The 20,499-nt window shown below is 39.3% G+C and overlaps 1 protein-coding gene across 3 annotated transcripts in view; it reads left to right on the plus strand.

Annotated features, from left to right (window-relative positions):
* Positions 1–20,499, plus strand: part of FHOD3 (formin homology 2 domain containing 3) — a 372,998-nt gene that overhangs the window by 240,223 nt on the left and 112,276 nt on the right. For all 3 annotated transcript variants that reach the window (XM_058026115.1, XM_058026125.1, XM_058026134.1), the window contains exons 7-8: positions 10,417–10,528; positions 17,203–17,297. In XM_058026115.1, coding sequence (XP_057882098.1) covers positions 10,417–10,528; positions 17,203–17,297 — 207 coding nt within the window. The remainder of the gene's footprint in view (positions 1–10,416; positions 10,529–17,202; positions 17,298–20,499) is intronic.

Raw genomic sequence — 20,499 nt, forward strand, 5'->3', positions numbered from 1 at the left:
AATGAAGCAATTTGTTATCTTTGTTTTCCTTCTTTCTTGCTTCTTCCTTGCCATCCCACATGCTCTTGGAGGCTCAGTCCTGCTGTGTGTTCCATGCCTTCTGTCTTTTGTGCAAATAGCCTGCAGCCTGCAGCACGGCTGGTGTAAGGCTGAGGACGGAGAACCAAGTTTCTAGCTGTGTCCCTTTCAAAATGACAGGAAACTTCCTTTTCTCTTACGTGATTACCAGCTTGGGGTCTTTTGTAATGCCTTTTTCAACTTGAGTTGTAACATAACTCCATTACTGCCAAGTGTGACAGAGCAGTGGGCAGATAGATCCCATGGTTACAGGAGAGAGTCCAGAAGCAGGCAGTGAGAGGGACAGCAGAGCTGCCTAAGGAAACAAGGGTGACAGTGCTGTGCTCCTCATGGCTGTTGTGTGTTTCAGTGGGTTTAATTTTTCAAGAGGCTCCAAGAGAAGTTACCGTAATAGTTCTGTTATTTCTGTTTTCCTCTGACTTTGACCGTAATTCATTCATTTAATTGGTGATGGCTTTCACAATCAGGGACAGGGTGACCTCTGAGCTCTACTTGAGCCACTCTGCTTTGGCCAGGAGGAGAGTTAACATCCTGAAGATACTGGAGTTTTAATATTCTGTTTTGTGCCCAGTTCCCATATCAAACATAATGAAGATTGTGAAGTCCTCTCTGCTGCTGTCATGAGGAAATTTCTGGTCACCAGCTATATAAATCAAATGATAGAGAGTGGGTCGTGGAAGAAAATAGTTTGCTATGGAAAATTGATGTGGAGCAAGTGAACTTCCTTCTACATAATTTCTAGTCACTCAAGAAAATTATTCAATAGTAATTTGATCTTAAATCTAAATACTTAATTCAGAATTTAAAATATTTCTGAAAACACACATTAGTCAAATATTTACTTGGAGGCTTAAAAGAAGAAATAAGATGCAATGTTAGATCTTCTGTTTGCCTTTTAAATGTACAGTACTTCAGCTTTTCTGGACATAAAATGTGATCAAACACAGCATGCATCACAGAACTGTTGCATTACTTGATTAATTGTAGATGACTTTCAGATGCTTACATGCTTTGCATGAGATACCTTAGTAATAGGTTATTGAATCCCTTCTTTCTTTAAAATTAATTACCTTTTGTCTTGAGTAAGATGACTTTGTATTTTATCACATGTTTTGTCAAACAGAGATGTCATTCAGCAGTATAACAAATGCTAAAGGAGTGTGATATGAAAGGGATTTCAGAGTAGGCAGTGAAGATAAAGTCCTATCTGCAATTAAGTTCATAAAAACTCTTTTCCTCTCCCATTTTTTTTGTAACACAGTTAAGGAAATATCAACTTGGCCCTGCCCAAGGAAAAGAAGTTGCTGAAACTGCCAATCTCTCAAACCTTTCCGGTTGCCAGAGGTTCAGCCCAATGACCGTCTGCTGAGGACAGCACAGTTCAAGGCTAAAATCATGCATCAGTTTAGGGGGCTGGTGGGAAAGCTCTGCATGTAACTCCTCAGTCATAAAAAAAAAAAAAAAAAGACATGCCAAATGGCCTTAATCATATTTCCCCTATGCAGGCGCACAAAACCCATTCTTGTGATCCGTTTAAATTTGCAAACTCATTTCTAATACAGAATTCTGATGCTGCATGGCTTCAAATCTTGTTGTTTATTATCTACTTACCTTACTGTTACCAAAATATGAAATGTCATTATTGCATCTATTGCTGAACATATCATCAGGGTAGTGTTCAATCTTTAATTTATTCTGCTGATCAGAAGCATGCATTTTATTTAATAGACATATGACTATTCCTAAAGACCCATCAGGTCTGACTGTGAGTTACAGACTTTAGGGTCATGGATTTGCTGGAACTACCAAAAAATGGCCTAGTCAGGCAGTATGTTTCCAGATGCTAAGTTTTGTTAGAATGACATTATTCAAATCATAATATATTGTTGCTGTTGCTTTTGCATAAAGCTAGTTTAGCATGTACCAAACAGAGATTTTGCTATCTAATGAAAGGAAAAGACTTTACTAGACCATCTTGCTCTATGATCCAGAACAGGAAAATGCTAGAAAACTGAGGCTAGACATAAATAAGGTTCATGTTTGTAGAAGACAAAAAGAGAATAAAGAGGTCTGTTCCTTATCATGTTTGATAGCATGTTACACACAAGCATGAGTCTAACCAGAAATTGGTTCTCATGTTACTGTGGTTTCTCTCAAGCTAAGTGTTTTATACCTTATTTAAGATAATTCAATCACAATCTTTATTCAGAGAAGACAGGGCTAGAGGTACTGATAGTGTTTATTTTCCTAGAGTCTTAAAAGGTCCCAGTGTTTGGGAATGGTTAATAAAAGAATCAACAGATGATACAATGAAATTGCGCTATTTAAAGAGAGAAAGAAAATTAAATCTGAGTGTAAATCTTTACAAGCGAAGCATAATTCCTAGTCTGGACACAGGCTGATGGCAAATTTCCAGTGAAATTTTTTTGGTTTGTGTTTTGCAAGGGAAAAAACTAAAACTTTAATTGAAACCAAACCCTTTTGTTTCAGCAATATCTGAAAAAGCCAAATAGAAAGGCATTTAAAACTGTGTAACACCTAATAGGCCTGTGGTTGGGCCCCTGACAAAGGTGCAAGGACACCAGCTCAGAAGTCACCTGAGGGTAAAGTTTAATCCTTTTATGTCCTATAATCTCCAAGTCCTACCCTGTCCTCCTTTCTAGCTCAATAATTACATGTGATTTTTACACAATGAATAGTTCTTGTGGGATACACTGGGGGATTGGCCTGGTTGTAGGGGGAAAAAGCACAATGAGATTCCTCTCACTTTGTGTGTTGTCCTGGAGATCTGTGAATGGTCTTTCATTTATCCTGTCATAAAACAAAAACAAAAAAAAGTCATTTTAGACTACTTTATGGGAGGCAGAAAATCACTTCCTCATCTCTTCAAGATTGTCATTGATAGACCAAAAGGAGGAGAGGGGAATACCCAAAAAAAACCCTGTAGCATCTCACGTCTTGTTCCAAACACTGCAGCCTCGGGTTTATTCAAACAATGTCTGTCTGATGTGGCAATTGGTGCAAGAGAAATGCAGCTACATCGGTAGTTCATTAGGAGTGACTTAACAAAGGGCTGATTTCTACCCCAAACATATTCTTTCAAAGCTCCCATCAGAACTGCATGTATTCACCTGAGTGCCACTTTGACCTGCTGTAGGCTTGGATTTGTTCTATGACTTGCATACTTCTGTGCACAGATGTTTTTTTTTTGTATTTCCCCCTTCTTCTGGACCATGATTGATGGTGTACATTGTAATTTCCAGGCATGAGCCTCTTTTTTTTCCCTTGTTGACCATCCACTAATCACTATTTGCTCATCCCTGTGTTTTGTTGGTAGGCCAGATGAATTTCTTTTTAATGACCGTCTTTCTCTTCACGTCAGAAGTCTCACCACAGATAAATGACAGATACACACCACATATGTAACAGTGTGCAGAACATGTAATCATTACCCAGTATGTTTGCAAAGTTTTAAAAAATTTCATTTTCAGAATAGTAAATGCATGTATTTCTCTGCCATTCCTAACATTACACATTCTGTGGAGGAAAAGAAATTAAAGGAACATTCAGAATAAAATGACTGTTGTTTAACTGATGGTTTTGGAGCATCTTGCATCTAAGCTTATCGGGGTTTTCAACTCAATCTAATTCCCTTCACAGCTTCAGTCCTGAGCTAGCAAAGCCCTTAGCAACAGTTCATTTGCCTTATTTAAGCATCCCACTTTGAAGATTTGAGCAAAAGTGGCTGAATATTAAAATGCAATCTGGCGTTGTTTTAATATAAAACTTATAAATATTGCTTAAAATATAGATATGGCATCTCATGCATTCTTATTTGTTCTATCGGTAAACCAGCCCACAGAAACACAGATTGTTTAATAGTTAAATCCCTAATGATATAAAATGCCTAGGTGTTCACAGTATTCAATACCTAGAATGTGGGCTATTCACATGCTTTGTGCACACTGTATTTAACTGTGTATGTATTTATTCTAGAATGTGGGTTATTCACATGCTTTGTGCACACTGTATTTAACTGTTGCCTCGCAGCTTTGTGATCCTCCCTGTGCTGTGCACACCCTGTGACTTGGGCAGATGCTGCATCTCTGAAAAGCAAGTGTGGGAATTGGCACCTGTTCATTGTGATCCATCAAGCAGCTTTCAGGGCCCTAGCACATATGAATTCTTTCTTCCTTCTGGTAAAGGAAGATTACACTCATTTACAAAGTTTTGTTTGATATTCTGTAGGTCATTTGAATTTCTAATTTTCCATCTTTAAAGATGCCGCTTTGAAGTTCTGATGGAAAATAAGAGTGATTGGAAGTTCTTGCCATAGGTGACACAGAAGGATCTCATTCTTTTGATCATTCCTGCCTTCGGGAACTATGAGTAAAAAGGAACTGAATTACTAAATAGATTTGTCACCTGTTTTTGGACTGAAGTAACTGGCCTCAAATGTCAGTTTTGGACAAAAGAGAGACTAGAAAGAATTTGGGTTGTTTCTATGTTCTGTAAGGCATTCGCAAATCCTAGGATTAGGGAGCTTCAAATGTTTTACCCTCTAATGTCTTTCCCCTTGCTTGTTTGGCACCTCAAGCCCCAATTTTGTCTGGGTTATGTAAGCACTCATATTTCCAAAGCTCTTGCTGTAGCTGTTAAAGCTCTTTCCAATGTTTAGCCAGCCCTGCATGCTTCTGAGACAGAGGTGGCTCTTCCTGCTTATGCACTCAGTGCTGGAGCTCTTGGTTGGCTTTCTGCAGTGCAGATGTGGGAAAGGTTCACTAAGATGTTGGATGCAGCAGAGCCATTCTTTTACGTAAATATGGGAGCATGTGAAATACTGAAATAACATTGTTGCAGAGATTTCAGAAAATTTAATATTAATTAAAAAAATAGTGGGATGTCATAAAATCACACAATAGAATGGTTTGGGTAGGAAGGAACCTTAAAGATCACATAGTTCCAACTCCTCTGCTATTGGGTTTACTTCCACTAGACCAGTTTACTCAAATCCCCATCGAACCTGGCCCTGAAAACTTCCAGGAATGGATCATTCACAACCTCTCTGGGCAACCTGTTTCAGTGCCTCACTACCCTCACAGTGAAGAATTTTTCTTAGTGTATAACTATGATCTCTTTCAGTTTAAAGCCCTTACCCCTTCTCTTCATAAAAGCTGGGAAAATTACAGATGTTTCTTTAAGCATCACACTATTTTAGTCTGTGTATTTATTCTGAATAAGAGAATATGAATTGGAGCAGGCGTTAATGGTGTGCCTTTGTGTGAATGAAGGTCAAACGCACCCAGGATGGGCTGAGGGGAGCACAGCCACCGAGGTGAAGGAAGTGCCTCTCCCTCTTTGGTGCTGATAAGGCAGCATCAGGAGTTCAGGAGTCCAGTGTTGGGCTCCTCAGTATGAGATAGATATTTATCTACTGAGCAAGTGCAGTGAGGCTCACCATGATGGTCAGATGGGGCAGACCACGTCGTGCTATATGAGGAAAGGAACTGGATTTTTCCACCTAAGATAAAAAGGAAAATCTTACCAGGGCCATTCCAACTTAAATTATTACTCTGAGATTCTCTCAAGCTCACTATTTATATTTCCTTTTTTTGATTATTACAAAGGAAAACAATATATTATCACAATATTACCATATTATATTAATATTTATTTTACATATTTTTGCTTATTATAATAAAGAGTGGCTTTATATAGATACACTATGTATATATATTTATATATAATGTATTTATTTTATAGATATATATATAAAACCTTCAATTCCAGGAAGATCTTTCCTCCTTTTGTGAACAGAAGTGATTTTATTTCCTTGCAAAACATGAAATGGAGTCGAATTGCAGATGATGGTGGGATGCCAATGGGCTCTTCCTGCAGCACTAGACCTGAAGTTGGGGGCATCTTTGCACCCCACGAGAGAGAGGGGTTCCAGCTTCCCAGTGCACCTCTCCCAGCCAGGCTGTACTGGTTGTACTGGGTGTTTCTTTAGCTGCAGCTCTGCCTGGCTGTATCCTACAAAAAGGATGAGTAGCTGACCTACAGTAAATCCAAGTATGCACTTGGATTAGGTTTCAGAGGATTTGACCGTAGTAAATATTTATTTAAAAATTCAATGCCTATTTCTCCTTTAAATTTGAATAGCGTAAATCCGAAGTAGCTACATGTCCCCAAGTAAAATATTTTTATTCAATTTCCTTTTTACTTTCTTCCTTTTTAAAAGGAAAAATAATTGAATCCGGAATGTTTCAATCTGAACTCTACAAATATTGCTTTGGTCTCTAAGTCAATGAACTTTGTGACAACATTCCTTGTAAAGGTTAAAGCCTTTCCAGACAAGTGATTAACAACTGTGATAAGCCCTTCCATGAGACATGAGTTTTGCAGCCTGTTGTGTAGTATCCCTGTCTGAGTCTGTAACTGTCTAAATATAAAAAGATAAAAGAGAAAGGGATTGCCAAACTGCACTGTATAAGGTAAAGCGAGTCAGAGGGAAAAGGTTTATAATTTTTCTTCTTCCTTTTGCGTTGCTGGCTTGTTCTTATCTTTAGCCAGAAGATGCTAGCATCATTTCCTCTCTATAAATTGGCTTGCACATGACACAAAAATACAACATGAACTTTATTTTCTCTCTTAATAGAAGTTCTGATGCTTCACTGTTTGGATATTCAAGAATCCTGATTTAATCTCAGAACTGTTAAAAAATTATTTTACCAAGCCCGCAAGTATGCATATTGTCTCAGTGAGCCTTCCTTTTTAACTAAGCAGAAATATTTAAATGGAATTTTGGATTTAGTTAGAACAACCAATGTTTGCAGAGTGAGAGTAACAGGACTTATTTTGAACTAGCATATCTATTTCTTTGTTGCCTTTCTAGTCCTATTTGAAGTAGAAGTGTGATTGGCCCATGGGTTTTAACAAAGCTGTGACTATTGAAGCAGATTCAGAAAGCAGTTGTTCCCCTCTTCAATAGTAAATGAGTACCAGGAAAAAATCCCACAAGCAGTCTTAAAAGTTTTCATTTAGTTTTTAACAGCGATTCAGATTATTAGTGATTCACCTGCTTGTGAATGAAATATGACATGTGTTTCTATTGCTCCCATTGCTGTGCCACCTGGGTAAATCATGTGAAATGAAATTATGGTGACTGGCAAAAAGTCCCATGACTTCGCAAAAGGAAGCAAGAAAATCAGTGAACAGCTGCTGCTTTTTTCCTTTATAGCAATCTTCCAATTTTGAGATTGTTATTTTATTTGCAATCTAGCTATATAATTAATTGAAAAGGTATGTCCTGCAAACACATTTTAGAACTCACACAGGAAGCTGTGAGGATCTTTGGCAATCAAATAGTTACTCACAAATGGGAACTTCAGTCCCACAGGTGGTCACAAAGGGAACATTTAACAGATTGGACAGAATATGGGAGGCCACCTTAAAAAAATTCCTTGTGCTTCACATGGGTCCTGCCACCAGGTATCCCTGAACAAACCTTTCAGAGACTGCTTGGTGCCACAGTGGATAATAAGAGCTGCTTTAAGTGTGAGTATGTCAGGCTCTGGACTGTTTTTGTGTCTGGGTGTGACAGGCTATCAGATGTCTCAGAGGGGCTTTGGCTGGCTGAAAATTCAGTTTCCTGGGGCAGTGCAGCTGCTCAATGACTGCCTGCTCCTGTCAAGAGGCACTGTTAATGGAGTTTAGAAAAGCACTGCAGGATGAGCACAAAGACTGTGTGGGTCATGGGTAGCTAGGTAAGTCCTCAGCATAGGCATTGTGCAGCTTAATCTAGGACTCCAGTGTTTTGCTTTTGTCCTTGCCCAAGTGTCCAGAGCAGCAGGCAGGCTTTAAAGTGCCCACAGGGCTCCCAAATGCGATTTTCTGTTAAGCAGGAAACAGCATCGTTTTAAACGCAGGTTTTCTCAAAGCTAGTGTTTGTGGTGGTGCAAGAAGAAAGCAGCCATGGTATGCACCTTCAGTGGAAAGCACATCCACTTCTAGGGCTGATTAAATCTTTTGTGAGGAGCTGAATAAGGCCTGAAAATTTGCAGTTTTACAATCTGAACTTAGAGTGTCCTTCTAGGACCTAAATGGTAAGCAAAACGTAGCTTTCCAAATCGCTCCTTTTCTCCAGGACTGCTTCTGACTGTCATTTATTCCTTACAAACCATCTGTTAGCTTGTTAAGCACAGGAAGCTGATACCGGCAGATAGCACCTGAAATCAGCCAGCTTGAGCCTTGGTCTGGTGCAAGTGCAGTGGGCTGCCCTGAGGCTGCTCAGGGTTTGCAGCGTGGCAGGTGCAGAGGGACCAGCTCCTCATTGCAGCAGCTGCCATGGCCTGCAGGCAACAATCTGAGCAAAGGTACTGCCAAAGGTTCTTCTTCCTGGAAGAAGATTTGCGAAAATAGACTAAAGCCTGGTGTGTCCCCCACTGATTGCTTTCAAATGGAGACATATGGAAACTTTGCCATGCATCACTTTTGTGAGAATTCATCCTGTTGTCACCACATGGCTGAGGCTTGAGGCTTTAAGAACCATCAAAATTAATATACAAACTCTCCTTTCAAGGATAAAAAACCTTAATCAGATTAGTAGGTAGTATGTAAATGGTTGTCTGGGAAGTATGTTAATGCTAGAATAGTTTATAGTAATCTGGTATAACTCCTATTTACAAAGTAACTTCACAAAAAAGTGCTGACTTTTTGGAAATTCTTTCAGTATGTTTCTTAAACAATTGAACTTGATTCCTAAGAGAAATGTCACTGCAGACCAGCAACTCCATGGTATTGGCCTGACAGGCAAATACATGGATGTACAGTGCAAATGTGGGGAAGTGATTTGTTGTGTTATCAGGTTTCAATTTCCCTTGACTACCTCATGTATCTATGAAGTATCACTGCAGCAGTACAACTGCTAATTAGACTAACCAAGGCTCTTAAGGGACCTGGTCAGGTTTGTCACTGGGATTTCCTGGCTGTCAGCCCTAAAATTCAACCATTTGACAACACATAAAGCCTGGAAAAAGCCTAGATTCAACAGCAGAACATTTTGCATTGCTAGTAGTGCCATTGGGGGCATTAAGCTCAATTCTAGATGAGTGGGTAAACCCCAAGAAACTAGGCAAGTAGCTGGGATCACTGTTGACACTGAACAGTGTGTTAACAGCAGCAAAGCTGCATTTTTGCTCATTACCTTCAAGTGAGCTCTAGTATATCTCCATGAGTGACTGTGTGAGCACAGCTGTTGCACTTGCAGTCTTTTTTAGAAGACACAGTCACTGTCTTGTGACCATGTGTACATCTGTGAAATTATTAATAATGATTTTTTTGCTTCTTAGGATTTGTGTTAAGAGGACTTGACAAAAAATTTGGAAATGGGAATTAGTCAATATTGAGAGAAACTGTATGGTAATCCATTATTGAGATTGAAAGAATAGCAAATTTGAACCAGTATAATTTCCTGCAGTAAAAGCCCTCTTAGTATGCAGAGCCCTGCCTATTAAAACATCCTCCCCTCAAGTAAAGAGTTGTTTTTTCGCATACCTGATCATGCCAAGTCATCATTCTTGCTTATCCCTAAAAATTCTTACTCAGCTCTTTTAGTCAAGTGATCCTCCCTGGAAGTGGGAGCTCTGAAGTGAAACTGATAGAGTTTGACTATTGAATTTTTCCAATGCCGAGTCTTTGATGAACACTCACTCCGAAGGATGTACAAAAACCTGAGTTTGAAAACTTGCAGGTAGAATGCTCAGTTCCAGTAAATCACACATTTTGTGACAGGATGGGATAGTTGGACATTAAACACACTTCCTCCCAAGTTGTGTTGAATAGTGAATATCAATCTATTTAATAATTGAGGTGTTAAACAGTAGCATTATGAGAAGAAAGCATAAGGAGGAAATCATCCCATCATACAGCATTTTGGCAGGATTAAAGTCTCAGAGGAGAAGGAGGAAATAAATGTGTTGAAAAATAAAGAAATATATGCTTTGTTAGCTCAATAAGTTCTGTATACATCAAGCTTTGGGCAGCAATGTTGGGGATATGCAGAGGTGGCGTGTTCACCCTTTTGTTACTTGTGGCAGTATTAAGACTTCATTTGCATTTGTTATCTGCTGGGGATTCTCTAGGAGAGCACTGTCCAGTGAATTAAATTCTCAGCCAGCTGTTTACCTTCCATTTTTTCAGTGCTGTCACAGTTTAATCTCTTCTGTTTGTGTGTTACTACGAGATGTGGACTGCTGGGCTTGCTCTTGCCCAGTGTCACTTCCCACAGCTGGGAATGCTGCAGTTTGGAGAATGACAAGTCACACTCTTTTCTTCCAGTTTCGCCTGGTGGTAAAGACAGCACTGAAGCTGCTACTGGTGTTTGTGGAGTACACAGAGTCCAACGCCCCACTTTTGATCCAGGCAGTATCCACTGTGGATGAAAAGAGAGGTGAGTAGCCTTACCAGGAGGTTGCAACATCCCTGCACTGCTGAGATCAAGGTAGCATTTCATCACTGCTTTCAGTTGTCCTAGAGTTGCTGCCATTGATGCCTGCTTTGTCCAACATACCTTTTATTTCTTAAAAGCATTTTTTAAGTATTCATATAATCTAAGGTTGTTTGAAGAATTAATTGTAATGGGAAAGTGAAGAGTGAAAACTGAAGAACTCCATTACCTCCTGGGGTGCCAGTCATTGCCCTTTCCCTGCACCCGCATGCTAAGTAAACCCACCCCCATATCTTCCGACTCAGAGACTCCTTTGGGCAAGACCATCTTTCCACTTCCTTCTGGGAAGCAGCAGTCTGATTTAGAAGAGAAAATGATATCTAATCAGTGTAATCCCTTTGAAGAAAAAGACGAGGTCAGTAATAGTACAGGCTTTATACTAAAAGCAAAACCATCTGTCATTACATTAAAATAAAGCCCTTGAGCAGATATTATACTATGAAATCTGTAACCCTTCAGGCTCATGAAAAATATTTGAATATGTATACTGTATTTTTTACAAATAAATAGAACAAAAATGGTTCTTTCTTGTTCTTCCCACAAAGCCATCACTAAGCTCCTGGGGCATTCTCTCTTGATGCAAAACATTCCTTTGCCTCAAGGAGAGTTTTTGAGGTTAGGAGATCCATTGTTGTGGTCTCAAACATGGAGGTTGAAAGCGAGCTTCCCTCTGTGGAGCAACTGCCTCCATACTCAGCTTGTCTGAGAGACTTGATATGGTAAAAGTGAAACAAGAAAATGTTGGGGGCTGGGGAGAAAGGTGGTGCCAGAAATAGGAAAAAGATGCCAGATTTTGCTTTCAGTTATCAGAATGGGTTGAAAAGAAAAAACCCAAATTATCTTTTATAGCAAGGAAGCAGGCAGGGGCAATTCCAAACAGCAAATTCTGCCAGTTGGCTTTCTGTTTTAAATTAAAAGCAATAAACCTTACAATGCCATAAGCATAAATATGATTATAATATTCATGTACCTGTGAGCACTGTGACTCCTTTTGTCAGTCATTCTTAATATTTCATCAGCTTTTTGAGCCCACTGATATTCTCAATGAGTTCAAAATGCCCTATATCTCCTAACATGCTAGTAAATTCATTATAAAAAAAAAAGGAGAAACAAACTATTCCCTTCTCTGTCTGTAAAGCAGTCTTAGGCAATCATTTAAATGCTCCAAAGTAATAAAACAACTTAAGTAACAACACGAGACTTGAAAAAACTGATGCATGTAGTTAGATGAGCATATGTTAAGAGCATAATGAGAGGTTTTACAGGAATTCTCATACCTGTGCTTTAGTGGATTATTTTATGAACTCTTGCAAATACCTTAACCCAAATACCCAGTTTTTCCTTTTTCCTATTTTTTAAAATTATTTTCATTAAGCAATTGTTCTTAGCTCCTTAAGAGATTTTTCTTTCTGGTTTTATATTTAGTTCCCTTTTTAGGTCATCAATATAATAGAATCACAGAGTCATTTTGGTTGGAAAAGAGTTTTAAGACCACTGAGTCAAACCATTAACACAGCACTGCCGAGTTCATCACTAAACCATGTCCCTCAGTGCTGCATCTGCATGTCTTTTAAATACCTCTGGAGATGGTGACTCCACCATGTCCCTGGGTAGCCTGTTCCAGAACCTGATAACCCTTTAGGTGAAAAAAATTCTTCCTAATATCTGACCCAAACCTTCCTTGATGCAACCTGGAGTAATTTCCTCTCATCCTGTCATTTGCTAGCCAGGAAAAGAGGACAACCCCCACCTGGCTACAGCTTCCTTTCAGGAGTTGTAGGGAGAAGTAAGGCTCCCCTGTGCCTCCTTTTCTCCATGCTAAAGAACCCCAGCTCCTTCAGTCACTTCTCATAAGGCTTGTGCTCCAGCTCCCTGCACCATCTTCGTTGCCTTTCTCTGGACACTCTTCAGCACCTCAATGTCCTCCTTGAAGTGAGGGGCCCAAAACCAAACACAGGATTCAAGAGGAGGCCTCACCAGTGCCAAGTACAAAGAAACAATAACTTCCCTGCTGCTGCTGTCCACACTGTTCCTGATACAGGCTAGGATGCCATTGGCCTTCTTGGCCACATGGCACATACTGGCTCATGTTCAGCTGCTGTGGACCAGCACTCCCAGGTCCTTTTCTGACAGGCTGCTTTCCAGCTGCTCTGCCCCAGCGCTGCATGGGGCTGTTGTGACCCAAGTACCAGGACCTTGCTGATTGTCATACAACTGGCTTTGTCCCATTGATCCTCCCTGTCCAGATTCCCCTGAAGAGATTTGTTGCCCTTCCAGCAGATCAACACTCCCATCTAACTTGGGAGTCACCTGCAAACTGACTTGAGGGTGCCCTCAGTCCCCTCATCCAGGTCATTGATAACAATATTAAACAGGAGTGGCCCCAACATTGAAGCCTAGGGGACCCTAAGAGTGCTCATCGGCCAGCTGAACTGAACTCCAGGCACTACTGCTCTCTAGGCCAACCATCCAGTCAGTTTTCTACCCAGTGAACAGTGCATGAGCAGCCAGTTTCTCCAGAAGAATGCTGTGGGATACAATGTCAAAGCCCTTCACTTTCAGATGTGCATATGCTGTGTTTTAATTTATAATTTTAAATTTGTGGCCTAAAAATGAGAAGTACCTGCTTTTAATGACTGATGAAACAAAGCAGAAAAAGAGAGAAGAGCAATATTCCTTTTCTTGAACCATTGTCATAAATCTTGGAGGTATGTAATTAAGTTCAGCACTGCTTTGATAAAAGTTTGATGTTTCATGTACATACAAGGTGATGAGATATGACATAATTCTTCAACATGTGTAGCACACATGATTAACTTCTAGAACCCCATATTAACTCAGCCTGGTTTCAAAATGGTCCCAGCTGTGATTTCTCTGTGTGAATACATCCATATGCAAACTGGAGTGCAGAGATCCATGGAAGTACTGCCTTTACTCTGAGGTACAAGCAGACCATGAATGAGTAACTGCATGGCCCTTGTCATATAGGAATTAGCTTCTCCTTGCAATTCCATTTAGCTCCTCCCTTCTCCCATGCTTTTTGTTTCAGAACTCCAGAGGAATTTGGTCTCTTTTCAGTTTAAGCATAAGATTGCAAAGGCTCTGGGAAGTGGAGCTGGTATTGTACTCTGCTGTCTAGGGCTTCTTTATCACAATCATATTTTAGCATAGAGATTAGAGCCAAATGGCCCTCATTATCTGTTCTTTGCTTTTCCTGCAATTTCATTCATAGTTAGATTCCACTAAATTAACTCACACACTGTAGGTACGATGGAAAGATATAAGTTCATTCAAATATAAATAGTCAGAAGTACAAGATGTCGAGTTCTTTACAAAAGTATCACTACCTTTCCAGCCTATAGCTGCTGGAGACAGACACTCTCTAAGCTGGTGGCAGTTCTCATGCATGATTCTGCCCTCGTGCACGATATTTCCTGCTTTATACAAACTGTGCACCTGTTTTGTAGTTCTGGTGTCAAGGTTTTGTGTATGACATGAACAAAAACATTCAAATAAATGTAAAAGCATTCAAAGAGGAAACTGAGAAAAGACTGGGACTTAAAACAATGGGCAATGTCATTCTGAAAATATACTGAATTAATTTAATATTTGCTTAATTGTTGCAGACTCATTGTTCTTTGTCTATACACCATACATGGTTACTCATAACCCTGCAAGTAGCATCAGAGTTGAGACTGCAGCCTCCCTGTCAGAATAGCTGTGACAAAGAGCTCTTCCAAGTGACAAGCCCCTATTGGGCAGTCAAGCAGTTCTCATTTTACCCATTAGGAGGCAGGAAAACACACAAAACTCAATCTCTGGTGCTTCACTTCACTGAGCCTGTTTCATCACTCTCATTGATTTTGCCACAAAGTCTTACCCATCTGCTCCCAGAAAAATCACTGGATTCTGTATCATCAATCTTCTAGATCATCATTTTTCTACATCAGGATCTAGTGAAGGAAGACATTCACCTGTTCCCTAACTAGAATCAAGAGGAGGGAGTACTATCAATGACTTTGGCAGAGCTACTCCAATGTGTACAAGATGAAACCTTTATTTTCAAATGCAGTTTTCCTCATTATGATCCTAATCTGAACAGATCTCTTTTCACTTTAAGCGTGCTGGACTGCACAGGCTCTGGAAGGGGGAGCTCTGAAAGGGGGAGCTGAGCTGGATCTGTGTATGTCCCATGCTGTATGGATCATAGGTTGGAAACTACAGATTCTAATTATATATGTGGAAGAATATTAACCCAAGGACAGCAAGGCAGGAAGCTCATGGTGCAGCTTCCATAGCAGAACTGCCTTGTTCTGGGTGGGTAGTAGATGGCCTCACAGCTATTTCCACGTTCACTTCTTGGCTGTTCAGACTGAGATCAAAATGGAGGAAATAACATTTGAAGGAAAGGTTTAACCTGGTACAAATTGGAATAGCTCTGTCAAAGTTATTGATAGTATTGCCTCCTCTTGACTGTAGTTAGGGAATAGATGAAGAATTTGGAATTTAAGCCTAGGTTTTGGAAGTTTAGTTGCAGAAGCATAAAGAAAGCTTTTGAAAGATAGATGAGCTGTTACAGGGCTGCGTTACTAGCAGGTGTGTCCAATTGACAATATATTTAAAAATTGTATTCTGAAATAAAATAGGAGCATTGCTTGAAAAATATTACGTATCATCCTTGCAGGAAAACAGCAAGGTGACCATGAAATTATTATTTTATGATACATGGATGCTGCCCAAAAAAAAACCCAGGATTGTTCCAATAAGAGTAGAACCTGCCTGCAATAACAAAGAACTCTCACTGAATAACTCACTGGATTAAATAATTATGTTTTTATGTTGTTATCAACTCACTGTTTTTCCAAATGGCATTATTGTGAGTCAGACTTGCATGGTTTCCCCATTTTGTTTCTCTTTCCTATTTCCTTCCATTTTTCATTTTTTTTCACTGAAAACCACAGGAAAACATTTTTGTAGTGAGAATATCATTCCTGCTGATCATAAATCATTTGCAAGCTGAGTGAATTTGTTCCACATGACTTTTGAACATATACTACACAAAATGCCTGGCAATATAGAGAATCTGGTAAAGAGGTGTCTAGTGTATTTTCATTACAGACATGTATTTGAATTAGTATTTAATTAGGAATGCATATAGATACATCTGGAGATCTGAGAGTGAATCCCCTTCCTCCTTTGATTTTGCTTTAGATAAAAAAGCCCTGACTGGTAAAGATCAGAGACTGTCTGAGGGGGGAGAAAAAAAGGAGAAATACTGCTGTCTGCACATTCACTTTTAGACAGGTTTTTCCACGCAGTGCATTGCCATTGCCTTGAAAATGCAGATCCTTGGTTAGCAGAGATTTTATGTCTGTGTAGCAGGGTGCCTATCGGATACCATCTTTAATAAGCAAGGGCTGTTACAGGGTAATACAGAGTTTAGACCTTGGGGTGACTGATCAGTCAGCAACATGTGGCTGTGATGGCACGTTTGCATTTTTCTGCCTGATTATACTCAAACTCTCATCAGCTATATAGTGTTCAGGGGATGTGGGCTGTTGGAATACTCTGCATGTTTCCCTCTGAAACTGAAAGACCATCACAGTTATGTTGTGTAGTTGAACTGAGTGTAACTCGGGGCTAAGGTTAGCTCTCTGCTTTTGGTGACTGGATTTATAAGTCCTCCTCACCTTTAACTTTACTCTGAACAAAACACTGGATTGCAGTCTTTTGTTATTTATTTCAGTTTTCCTAGATAAAATTTGGTACATACAGCCATCTTGCCATTCAGTCAAGTTTTACAAGCACCTTCCACACAAGAGGCTGAGTCTGGGTAGTGTATTGCTTGCCTGATGTTTTTAGCACAATAACTCACTAAACCATTTGGGTTTAGATCAGAGAAATATGTAAATGCAAATCAACATGCAAATCAAGCTAGTAACTAAAAGCAAAAATTTTGACCTTTCTTAGTGAAAAATGAGAAAATCATATCTGAAAGTTCTGTAGGTGGGTTTCCTGTTAAAGTATTTTGGGAATGAGCCACAGCAAAAATCTTTTCCCTCATTGATCGTTTCTTTTGTCCAAGACATATAGCCTGTAATTTGAGAAAACTGTTTCTCTGCCACAATGTTTTGTTAACCTGCCTTACCTTAACGCAGCACAACTCGGCAATAGCACTAGAAATAGGAGCAGCAGGTACACTGAAAGCACAGCACGTAGGTCTCTACTGAAGATTTATCAAAGCCTATGTGAACCTATGATAGACTGGGTAAAATTCATGTCACCCGATTTTCAGAATTTTGGTGTCAGTCACTCTGTGCTAGCAAAGCACAGTGTGCTGTGCTCCCTTCATCATCAAGGGAGAGAAGCTGGTGCCTTTGTAGAGAGTCCACCTGCCCTATTTTATATGCCTGCAATAGGCTGGATTGTAGTTTTCACTGTCTACATTAACTTCACGCTCAGGGGAGCAAGGGAGACTGTAGACAAAGCTGGATCTTTCTGCTTGAGCTTTCACCTGGTCACAAATTCCAATTTGTGCCACTTTGTGGATAAGTAGATGCTTTTTATGTAGCTTCCCATTTTGATCACCATAACCAAAGTTTCTGCTTTTCCTCTAGGAGCCAAGCCGTGGTCCAACATCATGGAGATACTGGAGGAGAAGGATGGAGTTGATACGGAATTACTGGTTTATGCAATGACCTTGGTTAACAAGGTTTGTTTACTTTGTTGTCATGACTGGTGCAGATAATATTGGTGTTTTCAGTTGTGTAATGGACTTCCCTGTTGAGAGTATGTGATGGAAGAGACCTGTCATAGAGAAGCTGCAGGACAAGCTGTACTCAATCAGCACACTCCTGTTACTTGTGCTACAGCCACCCAGAGGCAGCAGCCGGGAGCAGAGGTGTTATTTTGGTGGATGTTGTGTGGAATTGTGGTCTGACATGGCTCCTCTCCCAGTGCTGACAATGCTGTGCTAAAGGAAAACATGACAAAGTAACTCAACAGATTATCCAAGGGGAGAAGGAATGCAAGTGCTGGTGAAAAGATCACATGCTCACAAAGGCTTGTGTCATGCACAGTTCTCTAGTTCAAATAGCTTAATTTTTTTTTTTTTGCTGTGATATAAATATGATTAATTTAACAGGTCTGAGTGCTAGTAAGGGTGCTTCTGCTTAAAAAAGTAAGGTTACATTTTTTTTCTGATTTCCTTATATTTTTTGGTGACTGGATTTGTAAGTCATAGTTTTGCAGTAAAGTCAAATATTTTCTGAAATATTGGCTTGTGCTGTTGGGAGGGAGAAAATAAAAAGTTCTTGAAAGTTAGAAATTTATAATTGTAAATTCCTTAAAAATCAGCATCTAGTCACAGACAAATTGTAGGGGGAGGGAGTACTAAAATTAAAGATTAATTTTTTAAGAGCACAGAAAGCCAACATACTCTTGGCAAACAAAATAATTGTGTGGTTTATGGTTATACTTAATAGAGCAGAGTATTAGGAAATATTATTATTACTCATTGCATTCACTTGAAAATGCTGATTTTCATGTTCATGGGGGTTATATACCAAGCTGCCAGTTTATTGGGCTCTTGGCTACATGATTGGAATTGCGGGTTGCTTTTTTGTTGGATTTTTATTCATTTTTGTTTGTTTTTTTGTTTGTTGTTTTTTTTTTTTAATAAATGATTTCTTAATGGCAGATATTTTCCAGCAAATATGTCTGAGAAGGACTAACCTCTCCTGGTGATGTTACTGATCTTACTGTACTTATGCTTAGAGTCACCTTTGCTCCTGATTCCACAGTAGTAAGGTTCCTCTTGAGTTTAAAAGACCACCTTACTTTACTGCTGTACTCTTTCTGAAAAGCATCAGCAGTTACATATGCTTCTGTCTGTATCTGCTATTAAAGCCAAGGTGATCAGTCATTAATGTCTCTGCTTTCCACCTTGTTTTGTGTACTGATTCCTCATTCTGAGATAGTTCTCTTCATCATTTGCACAGTTGTAACCTACCTGGTGTTTGACTTCCTCAAAGGTTTTCCCTGCTGGTGCTTTTATTGTCCTGTAGTTGATTCCATTAGTCTGAGTTTTTCAGTACATTTAAAGCTATTTTTAGGAGGAGGTAGTTCTTTAAAAACATTCAAAAAGAAAAAGCATGTCACAGTCAAAGAAGCAAGGCAGTTATGAAGATCAAGGAAGAGAGGAATCCCACAAATCCACACTTATAATTATGATCTGGCTTATGGGCAGCTTTATGATGTTTTTAATGGGATATTTTTCATGATTATAGAGAAAACAGCAAGCAGCATGTAACAGTTGTAATTTTTTTACCCCAAAGAGAATACAAAGAAGGCTCAGATGGTTTCAGCTTCTCTAGACAAGGAAATGTCAAAGTTTTCAGTGCAGGCAGAGTCCTCATGAAGAATTTGTCTTAAGGAAGCATGTCTGTACTCTTTTTTCTTTCTCCATGTATCCATTTACAGACTGTGTTCCTTCCTGCTCCAAAGCAAAAAACATATCTGCCCAGACATAAGAATTGCTCTAGTCCTTTTATCTTCTCCCTCTCTTTTATTTATGCTTAACCAATTTAGTTATGCCAATATTTTATTAACCCTCTCTTAATGTGTGAGGATTTAGGTATTAATGAATTTCTTAGATGAGAGTGATCCCAGTGCAGATACTTCTGGTTATGCATAGTTCCAGTATAACCTTTGTTATTTTTCTTGGAGTAGTTAGAAATTGAATTTGATATGCTTTAGGCTCTGAAAGTGAATCTGTGAGTGCAATGACAAACCATGCAAAGGAAAAATATTTTATTGTCCAGTTCTGGTCAACAACATGCAGTGAAAATTGGATTTACACTGCTGTGTGATTTAAAATTATAATAACCAATAAAAGACTGCTGACAGCAGCAGTTGCCAATAAATACTACCTTATGCTGCTGTTTTTCCAGTGTACAGCTTGCCTTAGTTTGGATTTTAAAAAAGCTGTACTTGAAGGTGGGTGATCTGCATATCAACATGAAGATAATTTCCTGTTATTTTAGGAAGTAAATGCTCAGAAGATCTGACTGTTCCTCCACCGTTTTGCAGATAAACATCACATCCTACTGTGCACGAAGGCATTTTGGTCAGAATAGTTGCTGACCATGTCTTTCATTAGCAACTGAAAGCCTCATAGTTGAACACTTTTCTATGATAATATTTCCACATCCAAGTTAAAGTTCCACTGAATGTGCAGTATGAGAACTTCATTTGCTGAATCCTCAGATTTTTACTCAATGCTAGGTGTCAGTTTAGGAAGGAAAAAAATAAATGTGGTACCTGTTTTCAGTGCTATTCAGGATGTTTTAGTTTCATAGTCTTCAGTGGATTCTAAACAAAATGCTGTCTTGGAAAGAGAGAAATTTCTAATTAAAGCCTGAACATATAACCTTAACACTTAATTGATCTTTGTGCTAAGAATTCCTGTTGTTGTGGATTTCACCAGTTAAAAATCCTGTAATGACTGAAGAAAATGTTGTTGTGTTTAATTAGAAAAAAAATTAAAATGTACTTTGTTGGTGCACATATTTCATGGCTTACATCACAGGAAAGATGTGCTTTAGCAAGACAGCTATGTCAGCTGCCCATTTCTCTCATTAGTCATGTAATCCAGATCCATTTTTCTGAATGTGAAGGTTCTTGGTGTAGGGAGGCAGCCTAGAGGGGCTCCTGTTTTCTGCACTCTGCTGCTCAGAGCCGCCTTGGAGAAGATGGGCTCCAGAAAAACAGCATTCACAAAGCACAGTTCATCCCAGCCATGAGAGGATGTAACTCTCCTTGGAGAGGGCCTGGGTTTTGCATTTCTTTGCCTTGCTCTTTATCTCCTCACCTGGGACTATAGATAAATTACTTAGCTAATTGAATGGGAGAGA

This window comes from Melospiza georgiana, chromosome 1 (genome assembly GCF_028018845.1).
Source record: "Melospiza georgiana isolate bMelGeo1 chromosome 1, bMelGeo1.pri, whole genome shotgun sequence".
Lineage (NCBI taxonomy): Eukaryota > Metazoa > Chordata > Aves > Passeriformes > Passerellidae > Melospiza > Melospiza georgiana.